The sequence below is a fragment of the Camarhynchus parvulus genome, chromosome 1A (assembly GCF_901933205.1).
Source record: "Camarhynchus parvulus chromosome 1A, STF_HiC, whole genome shotgun sequence".
Taxonomy (NCBI): Eukaryota; Metazoa; Chordata; class Aves; order Passeriformes; family Thraupidae; genus Camarhynchus; species Camarhynchus parvulus.
Genome location: NC_044586.1, coordinates 11,087,431 through 11,110,554, shown reverse-complemented (window position 1 = coordinate 11,110,554; position 23,124 = coordinate 11,087,431). Strand labels below are relative to the sequence as shown.

The following is a 23,124-nucleotide window of genomic DNA, read 5'->3' as shown; positions in this document are numbered from 1 at the left end:
TGCACTCAGACAGTGAATTTTAGATGTAAGCCACCATTCAGAAGATCAATTACTGTTTTTCATTCCGCTGTTATTCCTGAGGGCGCATTTGCAATGTAATTAATTTTTATGTGGGGTTCTTCTATCCCTCCATTGACACTTACCTAGTGAAAGTATCTGCTCTGCTAGATTAATGTCTTCACTTAACTTTAATCTTACAGGCTGAGATCCATCTCCATTCATAGCAAAGCTACGAGCACTCTCTTTAAATCTCAGGCAGAGGAATTGCCACTATTAAAAGCCTCCATGGAAACGGGGGTCAGGGGAGTGGGGAGACAAGACTCAGCCTCTAGCGGACAGGCTGTACTCAAACATAATCCCAAAGGATTTCTGTGAGACCCTCTTTTGTAGTTTTGCTTGAAGCAGCAGCATCTTTCTCACTGGACATCTCATTTCCTGGTAGCGCAGTTGCAGAGGCTTCTTGTAGTTGGTAAAATAAATGTGCCTGTGAGATGCAGTAATTCACACAAAGCATGGGCTGAGAAGTGGTGCTGCACTTCCTGCTTGGCGGTGTGTCCTTGGCTGCTCTGGGAGGGTATATGAAATCTTTGTAGTGAAGAGTTTGGGGTCTGCATGCCCTGGGCAAACAGAAGAATGCAGGAGCCTTTATTTGTCATCTAGTTGAGCCTCAGCTTTACTGAAGTCTGAAATGTCATGGGCTGGACAACACAGCTCAGGTGTCCTGCATATGTGTGCAGGACACACATGCACCTTCCTTCTGTCTGGAAACACCCTGGGAGACAGGGCTGCATCGCAGGGGAACCAGTTCAGTGCTGAATGTCCATTTTGAAACTTTTGTTTGTATTTCAGGCAAACTTGTGCTTTGTAGACATCGATAACCATTTCATCGAACTGCCGGAGGAATTCCCGCAGTTCCCCAACAAGCTGGAGTTTATCCAGGAAATCTCTGAGGTTCTCCTGCAGTTTGGGATCCCTCCAGAAGGTAACCTGCATTGCAGTGACAGCGCCACCAAACTCAAGAACTTGGTTCTTAGTGACCTGGTGAATGACAAGAAGAACGGGAACATCCCCAGCAATGCCCTCAACATGTACGAGCTGCTGAAAGGCAACGAGACCATCGCCCGCCTGCAGGCCCTGGCCAAGAGAACGGGCGTGACCATGGAGAAAATGACCATCAGCCCCCCCCTCACAGAGGAGAAGGATGGGAAGTTGTCCTGTGAGGAGCTGGAGCTGAGGGACTACAAACTGAACGTGCAGCTCCGCGAGGTTTTCGCCAACCGCTTCACACAGCTGTTCGCAGACTACGAGGCTTTCGTCATCCAGGCTGCCCCCGATATGGAGTCGTGGCTGACAAACAGGGAACAAATGCAAAACTTTGACAAAGTAAAGACAGCCATGTCTTCATGTCTCCATCTAAAAGGGGGAGGGAGGATAGCTGTATTTGTGTAAATATAGCCTAGGCTCTCTTTGGTCTGCCGTTCCTCATCTGCCTCACTGCGAGATTTGTCCGTTTCCATTACACAGGGCCAGATCTCCTGCCAGAGTGAATCGGAGCACATCCACTGAGCTGTTCACAGCCATCCTGGCTTGTACAAACCAAGCTGGCAGGCTTCTGCCCAGCTCATGGGGCTGCTTCTGTAGGCTTGGTGGAAGGGTAGCAATGCAAAGTGACTTCTTTTTCTGTCTGTCTTTCTTTTTTTTGATTGCTGGAAGGAGAGGTGCACACTTGAGATAAAAACCCAAATCTAGTCTTTCATTTTTCCTAACCTCTTGGTAGAGTTTTTGGTAATGGGTAATGTTGTTCTGAAGAAGGTTGTCACTTAAAAAGTATTGTTATGACTCAATTGTCGTGTATGCATAAGAGGGAAAAGGAATCTCTTGAGATTAGAAATGGGGATATAAATAGATGGGAGGATAGCAAAAAGAATGGGAAATGTTGGGAAGCTTGCACAGCTGCTGAGTGACCCTACAAAGCAGATAGTATTCTTAGCCATCATCTTTTTTAGGTCCAAGTCCTTCTCTAAGGAAAAGGTTAAAGAGGATGAACAGTGAGGAACAGACTAAATACTGATCTGAGTCAGTTTTTGATTGAAAAAAATTGCTGCCATGCCTTTTATTGGTTTGTTTGTTTTCAGGCATTAAACAGTGCAGCATTCAAAAGGATGGGCTTGTTTAGGCAATCTCTGCTAGTGCTTCTGCAATAAAATGGGCTGTTAAGTTTAGGGTTTTCAAAGCTCAGAGATTTAGATACACAGTCAATTTTAATTGGAAATTAGTGATTAATTGCCCTGTGTAACATCGCTGAAGAGTATTGTGCACCCCTTGATACATGTGACACCTTAAGTGATATGGTCCCAGGCAAGGATGCCCAGACCAGAGGTCCCACGGGGGCACATGTGATGGTCTGCCATGCATTTCACGGGGTTTATTCCAGGGAGTGAGAGCTGCTAGGTTGCTTTGGAAAAGCAGGCAGCATGAGCACTACATTAGTAACTCAATATCCCTTTGTTCCAGCTGTCACAAAGCCTCCCTGACTGCTTATTTCTTACAGTTGTGAACCAAACCCCTTTGTAGATGGGTTCACAGCTCTCTGAGAGGTGTTTCTGTGGTGGGGAAAACCTTGTCCAAGCCTTCCTGCTGGCTGCTGGATCAGTTTTCTGCTGAAGGATGGCTGGGCACATCAGTACTGGGCGTGAACATGGCACTAATGAGCTGTTCTGTATTTCAGGCTTCCTTCCTTTCAGACCAACCCGAGCCTTACCTCCCATTCCTTTCACACTTCATCGAAACACAGATGTTTGCAACCTTCATAGACAATAAGATAATGTCCCAGTGGGAGGAGAAGGACCCTTTTCTACGAGTTTTTGACTCCAGAATTGAGAAAATAAGGCTGTATAACGTCAGGGCCCCTGCACTGCGGACATCCAACTACCAGAAATGCAGCACTCTGAAAGAAGCAGGTACGTTCAGATGGGCTGGTAAAATATTCAAAAGTACAATGTCAGCCACCAAGAAATATAGGTCCTCAGTCATCTGAGTGTTGCAGTTGAAGTCCTAGAGCTACCTGAGGAGGACTCAGCAGTGTCCTTATCTCAGCATCAACTTTAGCATGCTGTTAAACACCAGAAATGGCAGGAGCCTTTACCTTCTCTTTGAGCTCTCCTGAGCTGGTGCCTTTGATAAAATCAAGCCAAACCCAAACTGAACTGGCTTACAGTTTCTCATTTCAGGCAGCTCCTGTTCCTTTTCCAGGAGAGCTTTCCTTCACCCTGGTGGTGGGACCAGTGCCAGCCACACTGAGGAGTCGAGCTCCAGTGTCTGCTCCACTGGCCTTGTCTTCCCCTTCCATAAAAAGACATTGTTTTGCCTTACACCATTTGGTTAGAGCAACAGGGGATGCTGGGTGGGGATGTAATTCTGTGGGGCATATTTAGTACCTCCAGCAATAGATGTTCAGTGTTAATGAAAAAGACACTGAAGGATTGGAATTTTTTTCTCGTAATGTCACAGGATGCCTTTCCAAATTATGTTTGAATTTCTTACTTAATCCTTGTGCAAGTATTTATTTAATTTCTAAGTAATACAGGGAAATTATGCTCCTAAATTTGTTGCAACATGTATTAGTAAGATAGGGCAAACATATTTCTCATGGGGCTTTTTTAGGTTTAACTCCTTCAGTGTTTTACTTGCTGTAAACATGTCAGAAATAGAAATCTGTGTCTGTTTAAATTTTTCTGTCTAAACCCAATTCTAATTTGCAGGTCAGCTGTCTATTCAGCGTCTAGTTTTGGCAGATATTGTGGCACCAGAACCTCATTTTCTGTCTTGTGAAAAGCAGCAAACTGATAGTAATACCAATTTTCCTTCATATTTACCATTCACAGTACATGTGACCCCAGCACTGATCCAGCACCTGTTTGTTTAACTATTTTTGGAACGCCTCAAATCCTCTGACCCCACACTACCCACTCCTTTTCTCCAAAATGAAACCATACAAAGTGATTTTTATTTTCTTTAGAGAGGAAAAAAAAACGTGCTGAGTTTCTAATGATAATGTATGGAAATCTTGTAACAGCTTCTTTCCCATCACAGTTTTATAAAATAGGAAATGAGTTCTATGTTGTTCTTAACAAATGGAAAACAGATTTAGCTTCCACATTTTGCATATGTATTCTGTAGCTGTGATACGCTGAAGGAACAGGCCTGCCCATTAATAGATGGGCTGGAAAGAGTTGAATATTAAAGTTGCTAATTAAATGCTGAATTCACCCATACACCTCCTTTCCCAAGTTCTTCACAAGTTAAGGGGGTGACAGGTTTAATTTTCATTCTGTTTGAGGTTTGAGATTGAAACCCTCAAATCCTTGAAGCAAAGGCTTGAACAGCTTTAGTTTCAGTGGAGCTGAGATTCCCGGGGAGCCCTCTCCCATCTTACCATAGCCTTCTCTGTTGCCAAGAATCTGCTCATCCTCCTGATGCTGCTCAGGTCTTATTACAGTTAGCTATGCTTTTTGAAGGCCTGTCATCCAGTCAAGGCATATCTAAATTCAGGAGAAGGATAATTATAGTCCCAGATGTTTGCAAAACTCAGGTGTCCCCCTGGCAAGCGTCTGCCCAGGGAAAGTGTCTGGGGCTAAGCAAGGTGCCCAGTCCCACAGGGGTTGCAGCTGGCCCTGGAGGTCTCTATTCTGCTGAAGAAGCTTTCAAATCAAACAAGGAATCTCAGGGAAAGATGGCATTGCTGTTGCCAGTTCCTCATGCATCTTATAGGCTCCTGTAAATACCTGCTTGCTTAACAGCTAACTTGCTTGCACCAGTGCTCGTTGTGTTGGGTAAAGAAACTAAAAGCCAAATAAAAACCCTACAGCACAAGTGTCTCCTCACCTCTGTGAGTGGCAGATTTTTGTGTCTAAGGTCACCATTTAACTCTCCAGTGGGTTTCCAGGGGTCTGAGTGGTGACACAATTGCTCACCTGTGACTGTCACCTGCAGCCCAGTCCATCGAGCAGCGGCTGATGAAGATTGACCACACGGCCATCCACCCCCACCTGCTCGACATGAAGATTGGCCAAGGGAAATATGAGCAAGGATTTTTCCCAAAGCTGCAGTCAGATGTCTTGGCAACGGGACCCACCAATAACAAGTAAGCGCAGGTTTTATTTTCTGGATTTAAAACCAGGTTTCTCATACAAATGCTTCACATCAGTGGACAGAAGTCCTAATTTTGGGTGGCAAATAGCCGGTCCAGTGAATGGAAAACTAACAGCTGTTTCCATTTCAGTTTTTTTCAGTCCATTTCATGGGCTGTGACTTTTGAAAATATGACCACAGTTTGGGTTATGTCAGGAAGTGTTAGCTGTTTTGGGAAAGATTCCTCACTGCTGTTTCTATTGAGTGGTGATTGCTCTGTCTTCTCATACATAGTTTTTGTTTTGTGATTGGTCTTATGAGTTTCAAATGAATTGTTTGACTGTTTTGCACTAAATACAGTAATTTGGGAACTCAAGCCAAAATTCAGATTCTGAAAGAAATTTTTGGTGTTGAAACCTTCACACCATCATGTGGAATGAAATTATTGTCCACTCTGTTAGTTTCTTTTCTTCAGCTGTTATTACACAACCCAGAGATTTTTGTAGCTCTCTTTCAGTTGCCACATTGGAATACCCTGGAAGGATAACTTGGTGAGGGTGGAAAGTATGTGATTCTGTACCTGGGTTTCTTTTCAGAGTCTGATCAGGTTCTGTGGTGCACTTTGATAAGAGGGTAGTGGCACTTATGGCTGTGGAATTGAGCATGCCATTACATGGTTCATTTACTTAATGCAAAATGGGAACCTGGAGCACTGATACACTTTACAGTTATAATGCAGAGAAAGTGCTGTGAGTTCCTTTACTTTTAATCTTTTTTCCTGCGAAACCCATGAATGAGGGGTTTCTCCCTCTTCAAAAGTGAAATATATTTTCATCACTGAATACAAACTCATTAAATTATCAGCTGAAGCCCTCAGTCTCATTTTCTGGTAGTCAAAATGTGGGAGCACAGGTAAATCCAAGAGCTTCAAAGGCTGCAGTTGTCCAAATGTTAAAGCTACCTCTTGTTTTAGACATGTGCATGCACACACGCTGCTCTGAGCTTCTGCATCAGGTGCCCACTCAGTTCTATTTAAACACCTTTTGTGCATACCAATGCTAGCTAAGCCCTTTTGAATAACCTGCTAGGAATAAAAATTGCAAATGATAATATAAGAGATCCTTAAGCACTGAAAGTTTAAAGAAATTGAATTCTTTAAAAGAAATTGTAAAAACCCCAGAACCAACCGCAAAGGAGGAATGCATATGTCAAAGTTGCTTTGCTTTCTGGCTTCCTGCAAATGGAGACAGAATTGTATGGGTAATGGTCCTTTGAGGAATGGGTGGGTTTCAATTTCACAGTGTCAGCAACAGAGTGAGTGTGCCCAGCCTGCTTAAAGTTGCTTAAATCTTCTGTCTCTATTGCAAATCATAGTGACTCTATGAATAAGCATCACTTAAAAATAGCTCTTTGAGATTTGCTTCTGTTAGATTGGTACCTGTTCTAAAATGACTTTAACTCCTTGAGTGGTGGTTTTGATTTAGATCACAGCATGTTTCAGAATTTGTAAGTTCCAAAATCCCATTGCTTACCACAAAGTGATGTCGAAGTGACAAATGTTTGGAATTCCTCCAGTTGTATGTTGCCAAAAAGGCTTGTAATTGAAAAATCTCAAGACCATCTGTTTATATCTTTCTTCTGCCTGGTTTTCATGTGAGCAGCTGAGAAGACTCTTTCTCTCCCATTTAGGACATGTAATTCTGCTGATTTTCCACCCATAGAAGAAGGAAAAAGCTGTGTAGAACAGCTTTTCCTTGCCTTCTGTAAAAGCAGTGTGACTCTTCTGACCACAAAATCAGTTGAAGTATAGCCTTCCATTAATTTGAATTTCCCAGTGTATGATTCTTGGGGATAGGTGTTGCTTACAGGACTGGAGCTTTGCTTATGAGCATGGGCTAAGAGAACATTCCAGCTATGTTTCCAGACTCTTTAGGTGTAGCTGTTGTGTGTTTATATTATAAAATTAATGCAAAGGATATTGCTGTGTAGATGAGAATTATTTTTGCAGGCTTCAGTTTTATATAGCAAATTTTGTCCTGAATTTTGTATGGAAGCGTATTTGTGGGAAATGGGGAATAATTCCCATGTTGCAGACAATTGTTGCTGGACAGCAGCAAATAAACCAATTCAAAGCTGTTTTAATGAAAAGATGTCCTCAGTGGCCAGCAATCAGGGATTTATTGCTTCCCTTTCTGGGCTGATAAACTAACAAATAGATAACCAGAGGTCATAATGTTATCTAGCTGTTCCCTTCCTGTAAGCAGGAGGAGCACTGAAAATACCTCTGTCAGTTACTGGGCTGTTACATGTGTAATATGTTATATCTAAATCACAAATATAATGCAGACAACAAACACTTGTAGTTTCAGTTCTAGATCCTATATGTGATTTAAACAACTTAGACTAAACTCAAACCCAGGTCTGTCCTCCTTCCCATCAGGCAGCAGTGTCCCACTTGGACTCCCTCGGTGCTGCTTGCCTTTGATACATCTCCCACATCATGGGGAAACCTTCTGAATCTAGAGGGAGCAGCTGCAGCTTCCTCTGGGTACAAAAGCATCCCCTCCACGCTGCTCTGACCATGTAAAGCAGTGGCTTGTGCAGAAGTCCTCCTAGAAAGCATCCCAGGAGCAAACAGGCTGCAGTCCCTCAGGCTTATTTCTTTGTTATTCTGGTAAAGAGCTGTGGTTTCCAGAGCCCTCATTTCCTTTCTCAAACCCCAGCACCACACTGTGGTTTCTATGTGTTCCCTTCTTCCCTCTGTGCATTTTCTGCCAGGTTTTAAAATTGGAGCTGGAGCTCCACTGGCTGAGGCATTTGCAGGAGTGGAATTTGAATGACAAAAAGCCAAGCAACATAAACACTTCATGGTTTTTGATTAGCTAATTGTTAAATTAGAGGGAATATGCTTACAGTGCAAAATTAAAACAATGAAACAAGCTGTGTTTTCAATCTAATTGATTACCTTGTAACTTAATTTGTACTAAGAAGCTTGATAAATGAGATTAAATATTGCAGAGGAAAACAGTGATTCCCAAGCATGGGAATATATTTGCATTCTGGCAATTTGTATTGAATGCCTTCAAAGAACAACTGAATGCATTTTTTCCTTGCTTCTTTTGGTTTTCAAATGAAGGGTTTGCTTTGTTACACATCTACAAAATAGCTTTAACTACCCTTTTTTTGCCTTCCTATCTGTTTAGGCCTGCTTTCCTTCCCACTTCTTTATTGGAGCCCTGCTTTCCTCCTTGCTGACTTTCCTGACCAGCTTGTTTCCTCTTTCCTGCCCTGGCCACTTCCATTTGTTCCCGAGCTGTGTTCTGCTGATCTGACCACTGTGTCAGTATTTATTTCCAAAACCCATGCACTAGGAGTGTATGGAATTGGTTCATTTTTGTGCTCTGTTTTATGACATGACTTGGTGGGCACTGTCCTGTGGCCTTCATCTTCAGCCCCCTCCTTCAAGGTGGGAACTGTGCAGGGTTTATCTGACTGGGGCTATGGTCCTCCTCATTTTTTAAACAGGGCTCTTTTTTTGCTTGTTGATGGCATTTTAACATCAAGTAATGATTTTAAAGGAAATATTATTTATCTATAACACAAAGGGGCTCATGTGTCTCTATGTGATGACAGAATTTGTTCTGGTTTTAACTAAATTATTTTTTGTACGCCAAATGGTCTTTTTCTTTTAATGGGTGCTTCATATTATATGGACCCCCTCTCTGCTGGGTACTGTTTTAAGGCTGTGTTAAATGAAGATATCTTCTTTTTTAATCAAGCCAAACAGTTGCAAGTAATATAGAGTGGCATCTCTGCAGCACATCTAGGTGGGCATGAAATGAGTCAGCAATGAGCCATCCACACACAGCACTGAGGTTAAATTTAAATTTTGTGAGTAGTAAAAGCTCACCTTTTACATAAGAAGATCTGAAACAAGCAGTTACTATACTTCAGGTAACTTAATGTAGGAAACCACTGATGGGTGCAATGAAAATATGAGCCACTTGTACTCCAATACATTCATTTTCAGGAATAAAGTGTGACTGACAATCTGTGCTTAAAGATGGTTTCTGAGATAGGAAATACACATTGTGGTGACTTGGAACCTGATGGGTTCCTCCTGAGCTACTGATCCTCTGCTCAACTGGTGCAAGGCAGGAAAAGTGCAGTTAACTTCTTTGAGTTAATATATCATTTTAACATAGCTGTGCAGAATTAAAGCTGACAGGGAAAAATGGGCATTGACATGCTTGCATCCACTATTCCATTTGCTCTCCTCTGAATAGTACTCCTGTCCCAAGGGACTTGCAAATTAAATACCTCATAGGACAGTGGTTCCTCAGGGCAGGTGACACTGCCAATTCACTACAGCTCTTCCTTACTGAGGGTGACAACTGTGTGTGCCGCCCTTTAAAATCACTTATTTCATATGAACTGCTGAAAGAGCCTGTCAGTGCAAGGCCACTCTCCTTAAGGCATTTTACTAATTTTTGTCCATCCAGTGAGCAGTTTCAGAGCTTTCCTACTTCACCCTATGGCAGAGATGGAAAAGGTGCCTAAGTCTCCATCTAAGCCTTCATTCTTACCATGGAGCAGAGTCTGTGGAGCAGATTCACACTGTGGATCCCCATCCATGATCAGGTGGAGCTCAGTTCCAAGGTTCCTTTTCTTGTTTGGTCTGACAAGTGTTTGGCTTGGAATCTCTGTGTACAGTCCCACACATGTGAGCCCTACAAGGAGTTGCATGTGCAGGCTGTGTGTGTTTGATGTGCCCATGTTTTAGGGGGTTTGCTGGGCCTGTACTACAGCTGTGTGCTAATTTGTGAATCTGAAACTCAGATAACTCCCTTGATGGACCTGTATAGGTAGAATGGGTGTTGTCATGATTTGCAGACCTAAATAGCAGCCTGCCTCATGAGATGGTGCATATGAAGAGATTTAGGTTCTGTCCTATAGACAAGTGCATTTGTCTCTTTCCTCCTCTCTATTATCACTGTAAATGGATTGTAAATTACAATAGTGATTTTCAGGGTGATGTTAATATTGGTTAAATCCATCTCAGAAAGAAGTTCTCTAGCAGCATGTTCATGTTTTGCTGTATAAATCTTGCCTGCTACACCCATGTCTGACTTGGGAAGACATAATTTCTTCATTTCTCCAGGGAGCTTTAAAAAGGGGGGCCAGGAAGAAGGTATGGGAAAAAAGAGATCTGCACACATGGTCACACTGCAGCATGGCCAGTCCCTGGTGTGAGGTGTTGTCTTGCTAGTTGGTTTCTGACAGTGCAGCTTTGCTGCTGACTGCCTTACCTCTTTTATTATAGGAATTTAAAAGATGATACTTAACATGGGATGTTTCAAATGTCGCCATTACATTCCCTCCAACCTCTGCAAACCCATTCCTATGCTTGTTGGGTCTAATTTGATACTAAATGATGCTGACTTGACTGCTTTTATATCACAAAGGTCTTAGGTGGAGGTGCCTTACTTCATTTCCATATGTTGAACAGAGCACAATATCCCCTGGCCCTGCTCTGAAATATCCTGCTTTTCCACAGTCCCTGGAGGTGAGGAGCATTCATCTGTGGATATGGGAGTTAGATACAGACAGACACACTGAAATGAGCCTTTCCTCATTCCTCCATGGAGGCAGTTTGTCCCTGGGCTCCCTGCAGCACCCGAGCTGTGTCTGCTCCATCCCCAGAGACCTGGTGCTTGTAGCAGTGCCTCCACTGTGAGGAATAAATGAAACATGCCAGTAGTCCATGCTCATGGCCCTGCCAGCAAAAAACTAAAAGGGAAAAAGGCATTTTTGGGGCTGGGCAGTCCTTGGGTGGCAGCATCCAGGCTGAGCAGCAGGAAGGCTTCATCTCCTCAGGACAAGGAGAGGAGGGACACAGGCAGCAGGGGTTATCTGAAAAGCCCAATTCTAAGGGCTGACAACAAGCAAAGGGCTGCTGGAGGGAGAACAGCTTTCCTTGCTGCTTTGGCAGCACCTGGGCTGAGGTGTGAATGGGGCAGCAGCTGATGACAGGACCAGCAGAGGTACCCACATAGGACTTCAGCAGCTATGGGGAGCTGGTGCAATCACTGGGGCTTTAATCCCCCTTAAAATCACTTCAAGTGGTTGCAGGGAGAGGAAGAGAAATTTGAAATGCAGTCACTGCTGAGGAGAGGGAATGGTTATTGTAATACTGAAGCATTGTTTGGGGAAAAAAAATTCTATGTGACCCAGTAAAGAAAAGGCTTTAAAAGATTTAGCTGCTTAATCCTGTTTATCTGCTGTTAGATCTTCACAAAACCTCCCAGAGAGATTCAGAGCAGCATCTGAATGTACAGACCTCACCCAGTGACTCAACAGCTCCTCTTCCTCAACTTAGAGTTTGGAAAAGAGGGGACGTGCAGCTCACTGTGTGTAATTGCTCCAGCTAATGAGCAGCAGTCTTTTTTTTCATAAACATCCAACAGTCTTCACTTTTGTATGATTAAAATGTTCAAATAGTTCTGGTTAATAACCTGGAAAATGGCCTGTGCTGTCTCCCAGGTGAAGTACAGCTCTGGAATGAACTGAAAATGCTTTAATAGTGGTGTGTTATTTTGTAATTGTTCTGTGGCTTTCGTTCTGCTTTCACCTTTGGTGAGATGTTTTCCCTCAAAGGACACTTAAAGCAATTCTTTCATCTTCCAGTAAATGCAGAAATGCAGATAGAGATGGATCCAAGCTCTGTCTAGAATTAAGAAAATAACCATATAAATTGGAGCAGAAAAACTATGATATGGGGTAATATTTGATCTATAACTTAAATTTCCAATATGTTATTGGCATTCTGTTGTGTGAAACATAAACATGGTCCTGGCTTGCAATAAATGGAAGGTCTCCAGAGCCAAGTGGCTAAAGTCGCATTAATATCTGCTATCCTCTGTTCAACAGAGTTTTTCTGGGACATTTCTGTTTGTTGAGATTATTAAAATGTAAGGGTTTCTTTTCCCCCTCTTTGTCATCTAATGAGGCTTTGGCTGTTTCTTCTGAAAAAAAAAATAAATGGTGACTTATTAAAGTCAGGCTGTACATTTTTAAGATGTCTATGGAGGTGCAAAGACACTTATGTCAGTGATGTGTTCCTCTGAGAAGGTATCAGCATTTGCTGTGCAGACACCTATTGGGCTGTTTCATTTTGTTAGCAGAGACTTGAGGCCACAAAAAAAATTGCTTTAAAAATAACTGTGTTTTCATATGGGATACAGAGGGGATGAACCATAATCACATGCAGACCCAGATTTCTTCCTTTGTACTTGTTTTCTTGATGTTATTTGTGAGGTACAATGGGACTTCAGTTTGACCTTTTAAACAACAGTTCCTGCGGCTTTTTTTCCCTTTGTATCTGTGTGGTGAGCCTAAATTCAGTCTTTGGCTGACTCTCTGAAGGAACTGATGAAGATATTTATGTACACATTTGCCAAGTCCTTCTCTCTGGAAACAGAGGCCTTTTTTTGGTCACCAGGGGCCACATCCCTGCACTGCTCTTGGGTCAGATTCCCCTCCCTACCTATCCCCAGTGTTTTGCCCACCACATCAGAACCAAAGTCCAGCTCTGTGCAAGAGTTTCCTCCCCAGGCATTCATCTGCTGAAACTCCTTGCCCAAACTCTTAGATCCCAAATTTTATTTGTATATACTTTTTTTGGAGTGCACACAGAAATATATGGGTTTGGGATCTAGAGATTGCTGTCCTCACCAGTGCCACACGTGTGGAGAGAGGAAAAGTTCAACTGGGCGTACATGAACAGGTGGAAAAAAACCCCAGGCTTTCTGTGATACTTAGGAACTAAATGCAAAAAAAAGATAGTGAAAATAGCAACATGACTAATCACAGGAACATCAGTATTGTTTATAACCTTTAGACATAGGTACACCCAATAACAGTTGTTTAAATTGCAAAGAGAAGTTTGTCTCAAATAATTCCTGGAAATACCACAGAAAGTGGAGAAAGGAGAAGTAGCACTTCTCACAGAAAAGCACAATCATAGAAATTGCTACTCAAAATAAATAATTGTATTTTTTTTTGCTAAAGGCGCTGTTCTTGTTTAACCTCAGTAAATGCAGCAGTGGTGTTGGATAACTAAGCGCAGTGACTTGCCTAGAGACAGCATCAGTGCTGTGGCATGACCTGCATTTCAGGTACCAGGAGCTCTTACTGGAGACCCTGGCAGGCAGCTGGGCACATTTCCACTGGGATTTTTGTCCCTTGGGTGAGTGCTGGACTATCACCTCCCGAGTGGTTTCCCATGGAGAGGCCAGGCACCATCTCACACCCCTGTTTACTGCAAGGTGCAAGCTTGGGCTTTTCTTTCTTTTGCTGCAGACCCACTGGATGTCCTTCAGCTCCTGACCCAGGCTTTCTCCCCTGCTTTCCTTCTCACTCATGTCTCCCCTGTGTGTTTTGCAGCCGCTGGGCCAGCCGCAGTGCCAGCACGCAGCGGAGGAAGGACCGCCTGCGGCAGCACTCGGAGCACATCGCACTGGACAACGACATGAGGGAGGTGGGTGGCCTCCTCTGAGGGCAGCACGAGCTGTGATCCAGGAGGTGGAGGCTTGGACAACAATGTGCCCATTCCTTGGGGCAGTTTTGTGGCTACTGTATGGTTTGGTTGGGTCTCTGTGGGCGTTTGGATGCTGCTCCGCTTGTCACCGATGCCGTACAACTTCAAAGCATACAACATAAATAAAGTGCTTTTATTATTTTGGGACAAGACAGCCCCGTTGTCACCAGGAAAATGATTTGCTGATTTAGACCCTGGCTGTGTTACTGCACACAGACAGAGCCTGGCAGTGCAGCTGCCAAACTCTGGCCAGAGTGGAAGTCTCTGGAAAAGTCAAGTCCTTGAGTAAATGTCAGCCATGTAGAAGTGAATGAGGCAAGATTCTTCCTTTTTTTTGAAAAGGAACTTTTCCTTTCTCTTACGTAGATTTGTGACATGAGTATACCTTTTTGAAAGGTTAAGACTTTGGGGCCTTTTTATGCCCAAAGCTTGGAAACTCCCATGCATCTTGTAAATGTCAGTCACACACATGTGTTTCTTTCCCATCTTTTCAGTTCTTCGTCCTTCATTAAATATTTTTCTGCCACATTTTTCCATTGATGTCCATATGCTTCTATTGTATGTCACTAGCAAAAATATAACACTCATGCTGTTTTGTGGTAAAATTCGCTCAGTAATGATAGTCAGTGTTGGAGTTTGCTCTCCAAAAGAAACTGAGTGGATGAGAGGACTCTTCAACCATAGCTTTGAACGATGTTTCGTGGAAACACAGCAAAACAGCACTTGTACCTGTTTGTTGCTATTTTTGCTAACATGGCTTTGCAAGTATATTTTAAGCAGTGCCTCGTGCGTGTGTATGGCAGCAGAGCCTTCTCAGTACTTTGTCATGTATTTACTTTCTTCTTTTTTTTGGCTGTGGATCATATGCATGCTTCTTTTGCTTTGTCTCCTCTTTCTTTCTGGCTGTTCTGCCATTGGGGCATCTGCCTCCTCTTAGCCCTCGGAGGAGCTTTTGCTTCGTCAGAACTCAATGGCCTTCTGGGAGTGGGATCAGGGACCACCCCCTCCTGCACGGCCTCCTAAAAAATCCTTCTCTGAATGCTGCCTGGTATGTTTTAGTACTTCTTGTTGAAAGCTGCTTTTGAGATGTTGTTAGCATGAGGAACCTCTGTCTTTGCTGCCTCTCAAACCAGCCCCTTTCTTGTAGAGTATGAGCACATCCCTGTAGCGCTTGGAAGTGTGGTTATAGTCAGAAAAGTAGCTGGAAAGGAGCTTCCACACCAGCTCCCTGGAAATACCATGGCTCCAAGGCTAAAAGACAAGAATTTTGTTTCACTTTGGGGTTTTTTCCCCCATGCTGCTCACCTGGCAATTCAGTTTAGGCTGTCACGTCCCAAGAGCATTGTTTTATAGATGCTGGACCATTGCATCCCATTGTGCAAGAAGGGTGGTAGTGCATGGATGCTGGAGCGGGCAAAGGGCAATCAACTGATTCTCTCAGCCCACTCTTAGTCTCCTCTGGAACCTTAGAATTTGTTGCTTTTGTTTTGTTTTTTAATTTGAATATAATAAGAAGCTATATAATGAACCAGGTTATCTGTGTTTTGTACCCTTCAGACTATAACCACACTTTTTATCCCTTCACATTTAGAAAGAAATATTCGTTTTTCTAGTTATGTATTCCCTGTATTACTTTTTACTGAATTTGCTGTTAATTTTTGCACTGAGATGGAAGTCACTTGTGAGGTTGCTTGCTGAACAACATACTTTCATTGTCTGTAACTTTTTTTCATTTATTCTCACCTGTAGTTTTTGAATTATTATAAAATCTTTACACTATTTTTGGAACTGTAGTTACCTAACTGAGAATTTCGGTGGAAAACAGCTTTTTCATGGCAGAACCCTGCATTCTTGTCTGGCCTGTTAGGGTGATGCTAAGTGGTTCTTCTCCAAATTTCTGAGTTGAGAAGATCAGATTGCATCAGAAAAATTGCACTTGCATTAAAAAAAAAATAAAAGGGTCAGGGGGAGAGCTATTTGCTATTTCAATTAGCTTCAATGTGTTAAGATTTTGGTTTTGTTTTTGCTGATCTACTGTAAGGTGTCCATGGCCAAGGCATGGAAAGTTTGGAACTATGTGATCTTTAAGGTCTCTTCCAACCCAAACCATTCTGTGTTTTTATAGAATAAATTTTCTGCCCAGACAGGAAGCTCCAAGGATGCAGCAGCCATAGTGACCTCTCAGTTCCCCAGAAAACCCAGCCAGCAGCAGCAAGGATTCCCTGGAGGGATGTGATCTGCTCCTTCCAGGAAAGACTGGTCATTGTCACATACCATCCCCCAGAGAGGCATCATTAACAGGACAAAAACCCACTGTGGAAACAGAGCATTCCCACAGCAGGCTATGAGTGCTGTTTCTCAAGACTTTTATTTGGCAATATTCTGTTATCTTGCTCTTTTTATGACAAAATTACCAATAATGCTCAAACAATATTTTGATAATTGGGGCCAACTTCTCAGCCTTGCTCAGCATGCAGCTCTTTCACTGATGCTGGGGTCAGAGGTCATGTGTTGATTAGTTTGTGGATTTTGGCTTAACAAAAAAAACCCAAAAAACAAAACAAAACAACAAACAAACAAACAAAAAAAAACCAAAAATAAAACAAACCCCCCCCAAAAAACCAACAACAACAACAAAAAAACCAAAACCCACCAACCAAAAAAAACCAAAAAACACCCCAAAAAAAACAGACCAAAGCAAAAAATACCCTGAAGACAAGGCAGTGGAACGGGAAAGTTTGAAAGTCTTCAATTATAGTTGGATCTTTTTTTAAAGACTGTGCTGATTTTTTGTCCATACTTTACAAGTACCACAGTAAGAACATGCATGATCCCAAGTGTCAATTCTGTTTAAAATGAGCTTCACTTGTAATCAAGAAGTTAATTGAGAATAAGATCAAGTCTCATTTTTCCTGCATGAACCATCTAGATGAAAAGTAATGGATGAAATCTTTCCCATTCCTTAAGTGTATTTCTGTTTCTTATAATTTATTTTCAGGGTTTTTTTTTTCTATTCACATATAGTCTGGTCACAAATTAGACAATTTAATTTTTTTTTAAGTGAGAAATAGCAGTGGAAAGAAACTTTCTTGGTGTTTTGGCTTTGTTGCTGAACGAAGGTATTACACTTTATGCACTTGTACCTAACTTCATGCTAGTGACTAACAGCACAGTTCACTGGCTAATATTGACTGATTCTGTGCCAATCCAGGGAAATATCTTGCTTTTTCTGTTGTCAGAAGGGATCATTTCGCTTCCCCAGCCTGACACCTAAACATCAGACAAACCAAGATTGTGTTTCTAGATTAACACTAGTTCATTTGGTTTCATCACCTTGCTTGCCTAGGATGAGGAGAGTCACTCTGACCTGTAATATCTGAAATTATTCTCTTTATTTTTAGAAATACATGCAGGAGGCAAGGAGTTTAGGTAAAAATTTAAGGCAGCCCAAACTGTCAGACCTCTCTCCAGCTGTGATTGCACAGACCAACTGGAAATTTGTGGAAGGGTTGCTGAAGGAATGTCGCATGAAGGTAGGCCATCCCCTGGGTGCCCTCCCCTGGACTGCAGTGAGCTCAAAGAGCACCTGCAGATGTTCTGCTGGTTCACAGCTGGAATGGCATGGTTCTTTTGGAATACCTGGTTATTGCAGGATGGATAGCCCTGTAGTGGTTTTCAGCAGCTGGAAGAGAAAGGAACATGTTTTGAAAGGAACGTGTTTTCATTTCTCTTCTGTTTATGTAGTTGAAGTTGATGGAAGTAGAAAGGACAGGAAGGAGAATCAGCATGATCAGACATCTTCTGGAGGATTTCCTTTAATTGTTCATATTTACACGTAGCCTAAACAGAATGACCTGGAGGCCTGTGGTCAAAAGGGAAGAATTCAGCATGAGTGGCTTGTGCATGTTGTTCACGCAGAGCAAATGAAGTGTAACAGTTCCTGGTATTAAAGAAGATTTCATAGCCATGGACATACAACTTTTTGTCTGTTGCAGTTGATAGTATACTCCTTTACCTGAGTGTTAAACTTTATTAGCTGTGACAAGAATTAAAATGGAAGCTAAGTAAGACTGAGCATGTATTCTGTACTCTGCTTGGTAATAAATCACCAGCATAGAAATAGGACAATTAATAAAGGGTATAGAAGTAGGACAGCTGGAACAGGCTCCCCAGGGATGTGGTCACAGCACCAAGTCTGCCAGAGTTCAAGAAGTGTTTGGACAGTGCTCTCAGACACATGGTGTGACTTTTGGGGCTGTCCTGTGCAGGCACAGGAGCTGGACATGGTCTTTCTGGGTCCCTCCCAACTCAGGTGATTCAAAGTAATTAGGCAAATTTTTTTATAGAATTATTTTTGTTAATTTACAATCTCTGGAAATAGATTTGAAGTTTCTCTCTATTAGCCATGGTCTCTAGATTAAGCATGTGTAGGTAAACTCATCTGTAAATTCTGTTCCTTGTTGGATAACATTCTTAGAAACCGTTGGGATCTTTTTTTTTTTTTTTTTTTTTTTGGATAGACTAAACGCATGTTGGTAGAGAAAATGGGCCATGAAGCAGTTGAGCTGGGACATGGAGAAGCCAACATAACAGGTCTGGAGGAAAATACACTGATTGCCAGTCTCTGTGATCTGCTAGAAAGAATCTGGAGCCATGGTCTGCAGGTCAAGCAGGTTGGTAAATACTGAATGTCATCTCTGCTTTCTAAGCTGCTACTCAATGGTATAACTCCAAGATAAAGCAGGAGGTGTCTTTGGGATCAATGTCCCTGGTTCATATTTTGCAAAGGTTTGAGGAGTTTTGGGTGTTTGGGTTTTTTGAGGGGGGATTGTTTTGGGGTTTTCCCCTCTGGAAATTGCAGTGATGTTGTCAAGTATGTGTTTGGTTTGTTCCCTTTCAACCTGCACAAAGGAAACCCAGAGGGAGGAAAAGAAACAGGTGGGTGGTGTGACTGCTGAATCAGTGGGGTGGTCTTCTCTTCCTGAGGTTTCACGGCCCAAGAGAGAAGGATTGGCTTCCATTACTGAACATTTTACCCATTCAAATTCCATTCCATTATTCTGCCATGTTTATTGGCCGTTACTGGTTATTTTTTGCCCATATTTTTTATTTTTATTTTCAGGGGAAATCTGCATTGTGGTCCCATTTGCTTCAGTACCAGGAGAGAGAAGAGAAGCAAGAGCACAGTGCGGAGTCCCCAGGTGAGTACTTGGCAGGTGACTCCATGAGCAGTCCATCACAGCAACTCAGCCAAGGGAGGAACAGTGCAACCACATGAAACCTGTGCAGGATTTTCAGCATATTTGCTTGCTAATACCACATGTACCTTTTGAGACTTCTCATAATCATTGTGGGGGTGTCTTGATGTCTGGACAAAATGGATTGAAATCACTGGAGGCCAAGGAACATAGTTTCCATCCTTGTCTGGAAAATTACTTGATGTATGTGCACTGCCTTCATTCCTTTTAATGAGCACTGAGTGAGGTATGAGAAGCAGTCTCTCCATGAGAGATAATTCCTGAAGAAGCTGAAAGTGTGGAGCTGGGAATAAGAGAGCTGACATTTTTCTTTCAGTGAGCATAATCTGTCTCTCAAATCCCATTATGAATAACTCTGTGTTCAGTAAATCTTTATACTGGTGGGTGGTACAGTTCAGAAATTGTGTAATTGATCTCTGTCCATCAATCTAGGTGCTCAATTTATGCTTTGTCTTGGCTCCTTACAATCACTGAATTACTTTTGTGTTTTAAGAGAGGTTTTCTGATAACCTTGAGATGGGGTTTTGTAGTAAAAGTCTCTGAACTTCAGTGGGTCATCTTGCAAGGACTCTCCAATTCAGATCCTGCAGATGGAAACTTTTTTGATCAGTCCTCAAAGAGGCATTTATGGACAAACTAGTCTCTCCCATGAAAGGGACTTCTTAATAAGCTTCAGTGAGTAATGCACTAAACAATCTGGCTGGCAGGCACAAATTCCTGAGAGCAAAATGTGTCACCACAAAGTGGTTTGATCAGAGCAGAGCACAGAAATGCATAGCATTCTTTGCATTGAATATGTTACTGTAGCTTAATTTTATTTGAGTTGTTCTCAGTTGTGAGCTTTCCACAGAGACTTCTTACTAATAAAACTCACAGCTGTACAGATTTAACTTAAGGTATTTCACACACAAAAAAAGGAAGCTAGATCTCCCAAGTTCAGTGCTGGGTTAAGGAAGGAATAGGTAATATATTCAGAATTTTCCTTTTGTCTACTTCTACATTTCCAGGATGGAGTTAAGGACAATGCACAGAAACAGTGCAGTTACCAGCCACTTAAGATTGTTTTCAGCTGTATGTAGAACAAATGCATTGCAGACTATTACTGTAGTGTTGTGTTAACTGTGTGTATTTTCTCCACTGTAGTTGGTGGTGGAACAGAAAGACGAAAGTCTGATACAGGAATTACTCTGCCTACATTGAGGGTTTCCCTGATACAAGACATGAGGTATGCAATTTGGTTCCTAAAGCATGAACTGTGGGTTTAATTGTGTAGCATAAGGTGAAGAGCCTCACTGGCTTTGGGTCTACAAAGGATAAGGAGAATTAAACCTTCTCTTCAGCCCACATTCAAATCTACAGCGTGTTGCCTTTCTGTTTTGAAAAACTTTTTTGCATGTTCACTTGATCTTTTTTAGCAAACAGAGAATGAAAACCACATATATGTTACTGCAATTTCTGTTTTCCCAAGGGGACTTGTTCCAGTAACAAAGCCAGCTTCTACAAATAACAGCAAATAAGTTAAATTCCTTGGTATTTTCAGTTTGTTTCTTTCAGTTCATTTTTAAATTACTGACCCAGCAAGTAGAGTTGATAGGCGAAGCAAAGGGACATAAAAACCTGTTCACAGTGCCCGAGCAATATTCTTTCTTCTCAACCAGAATTTCATGGCAGAAAGTAATAAATGTACAAGTTTAGAAGTTTAATCAGACCTAGAATTTGGGTGAGTTTAAAGCTGGGATGTGAAGTTAGGGCAGGTTCTGTCCAGTGGATCACAGCCTGGCTCTGGAGACCTTTTCAAGCAGTGTTTGTTTGGAAGCAGAAGGATTAGAGGGTCAGAAGAGGTGGAAGCTGGTGTGACATCTGCAGGCAGAAGTTCTTCAGGGCATCTCCTTGATTAAGCCACTGCCAGGTCAGCCACTGTTTTGACACTTTTCTTGTCAGGGCTAAGGATTGCAGTGGGATAAACATGCCATGGAAAGGGAGGGGGAGTAATGCAATAGTGCTCATCTGTAAAGAGCTGAGAGCAATTAAATGTGTAAGACAACATGAGTACTGTTTCTTACTTTCTTCTTACATCTAAAAATATGGCAAAAGAACCTTAGGGTAAAAAATAAGATTTATTGTAGTTAGTTCACAAAACCCTGATCACAGTGATGTGATTTTTTGCTATGTGGGTTGATAGATTAGTCAGATTTTTCTGGGGGAAAAAAATCACTGTACTCCCCACCTGCAGTGTGCAACCTTTTAGTTTGATGCTTTGTAGTTTGAGTCTTTTGTTCTGATTTCAAAGAGCATGACATGCCATGTACTGCTAAAACAACATGTAAAAGAGGGGGAGAGAGAGAATACATACAGTGTAATCAGGGGGGTAGTGCCAAGAGGTCATTCTGAACATGTGTCTGCCATTTTAGCATCCCTCTCATGGGATGTGGCAGCTCTCTCCTTAATTCAGTCCTGGGAGACTGACAGGCACGTAGAGGGTCAGTCTGAGGGAAGGATGAAGGAGGATCTGGAGCGGAAACTCCTGTGCTGGGGGGGCGGCTGACAGAGGAGGCTGTGTGTGCTCACTGCTGCGTGCATGGGTCTGTCTTCCACTGGAGTAATGAAAGCCCAGCATGGATCTGAGCTCTCTTGTTTGAATCACAAAAGTCTTTCTTACTGCTCTTCAGAGAAAAAGTACAGAAGCAGAACATTACTTTTTGTAATATCTTGGGTATTCGTGATTGTCCACGACCATGTGTGGTCATAGAAAAATGCTGGGCAGATGGTGAGTTGAATTTGTCATCTGTAATCTCGAGGCATACTTTCTACTGCTTGGAAGGAATGCTGCCTAATATTTGTTTGCACACCAGGCTGAAGTTGAAGGATGGGTAATTGTTAAATTGCAGGGCTTGTGGTGCTGACTGAACTAATGGCTGGAGGATTAAGCGTTGCCTTAAGCAAGCCTTGTTTCTGATGGCTCATGCAAGGTTATGTAAACAACTTAAAAGCAAGGCTGAGTCACAGTCATGCTCTGAGTGTGCCTCGTGCTACAGGTACTGTGGTGTGTCCTCTGCCCCCCCTCCAAAAGCCAGGCATCACAGATGTGGTCAGGAAGATGCTCAGGGTGTTTATTTTGGTTCTGTGCATGGAATCTCAATGGCAGAAGCCAGCCTGGGGATTCTCCCTCCAGCCTTTCCCCTGGCACAGTCTGCCCCATCTCTCCAGCCCCTCTTCCAGCTACAGCCTGCTTCCAGCATGGCATTGCTGAGCATCCAACCAAGCCAGTCAACATCAAGGCCTCCCCAAAACCTTTGGTCCAGCTGGATTCAAGTTTCTGATCCTTCCCCTTTGGGCAAGCTCTTCCTTGCTATCAGCACTTGCTCTCATGCCCACGTCATGCCTCCCTCCTCAGGGAGCTTGCCCTGGAAGATGTGAGCTGGCCACTGGCCCTACAGCAGTGATGCTTAACCTGCTGTGTTCAAAAAGAAGGCTGAGCAAAGACCTGCTGCCTGCCTGGGGTGAGCTGTAGGCTGCTTCCTGACTGTGCTGCCATGGGAGCAGGCACAGCATCCCCGGGGCACGGTGGTGCTGGGCAGCTGTAACCTCTGCTGTCAGCACAGCTGTTTGCACAGGGTTTGTCTCACCAGATCCCAGGCTTACATTTGACAGGGCAAATAGATTTTTCTTTATTATTAATGGGATTAAAAGCAAGTCCAAACCAGGGGTGTTGCATCGAAATGGCTGCTCAGTGCTATGACAAGAAGAATTTGCTGTGCAGTGCTGAGCATACGGTGCTTACACTTAGGTCACTGATAAAAATAGAGCTGTTCTGACTCTCACAACTGACAGTGAAATAAATTTGGGCTCCTGCATGCTCTGTTCTGTTACACTCTGCTTTTGCTGACACCAAGACTGATTACTGAATCTTTTTAATATCTCTGGCAAGCTGCATGCTTGCAGATATTTATTTTTTTTCCCAAATGCACAATTAATGCTTATCTAGTCTGAACCAGACACAGGTAATGAAGAGGCACAGAGCGTGCATGGAATAAGGTTGAGTCCATCTGCACTTGAATCTTCTCCCAGTGAAATAACATATTCTGCTCAGTGTTTCATATTAGATGTAATTCAAGCTGAGCACTCAGGGGAAGGGGA

The 23,124-nt window shown here is 42.7% G+C and overlaps 1 protein-coding gene across 3 annotated transcripts in view; it reads left to right on the top strand.

Annotated features, from left to right (window-relative positions):
- The window catches only part of DENND5B (DENN domain containing 5B), a 101,696-nt gene that overhangs the window by 67,419 nt on the left and 11,153 nt on the right, over nt 1-23,124 (top strand). For 2 of the 3 annotated variants that reach the window (XM_030959558.1, XM_030959562.1), the window contains 8 exons: nt 850-1,383; nt 2,729-2,960; nt 4,993-5,143; nt 13,576-13,669; nt 17,131-17,262; nt 18,250-18,402; nt 18,852-18,930; nt 20,131-20,212. In XM_030959558.1, coding sequence (XP_030815418.1) covers nt 850-1,383; nt 2,729-2,960; nt 4,993-5,143; nt 13,576-13,669; nt 17,131-17,262; nt 18,250-18,402; nt 18,852-18,930; nt 20,131-20,212 — 1,457 coding nt within the window. Of the gene's footprint in view, nt 1-849; nt 1,384-2,728; nt 2,961-3,761; nt 3,849-4,992; nt 5,144-13,575; nt 13,670-14,666; nt 14,778-17,130; nt 17,263-18,249; nt 18,403-18,851; nt 18,931-20,130; nt 20,213-23,124 lie in introns of all 3 variants that reach the window. The other variant, XM_030959561.1, reaches the window with a different exon arrangement.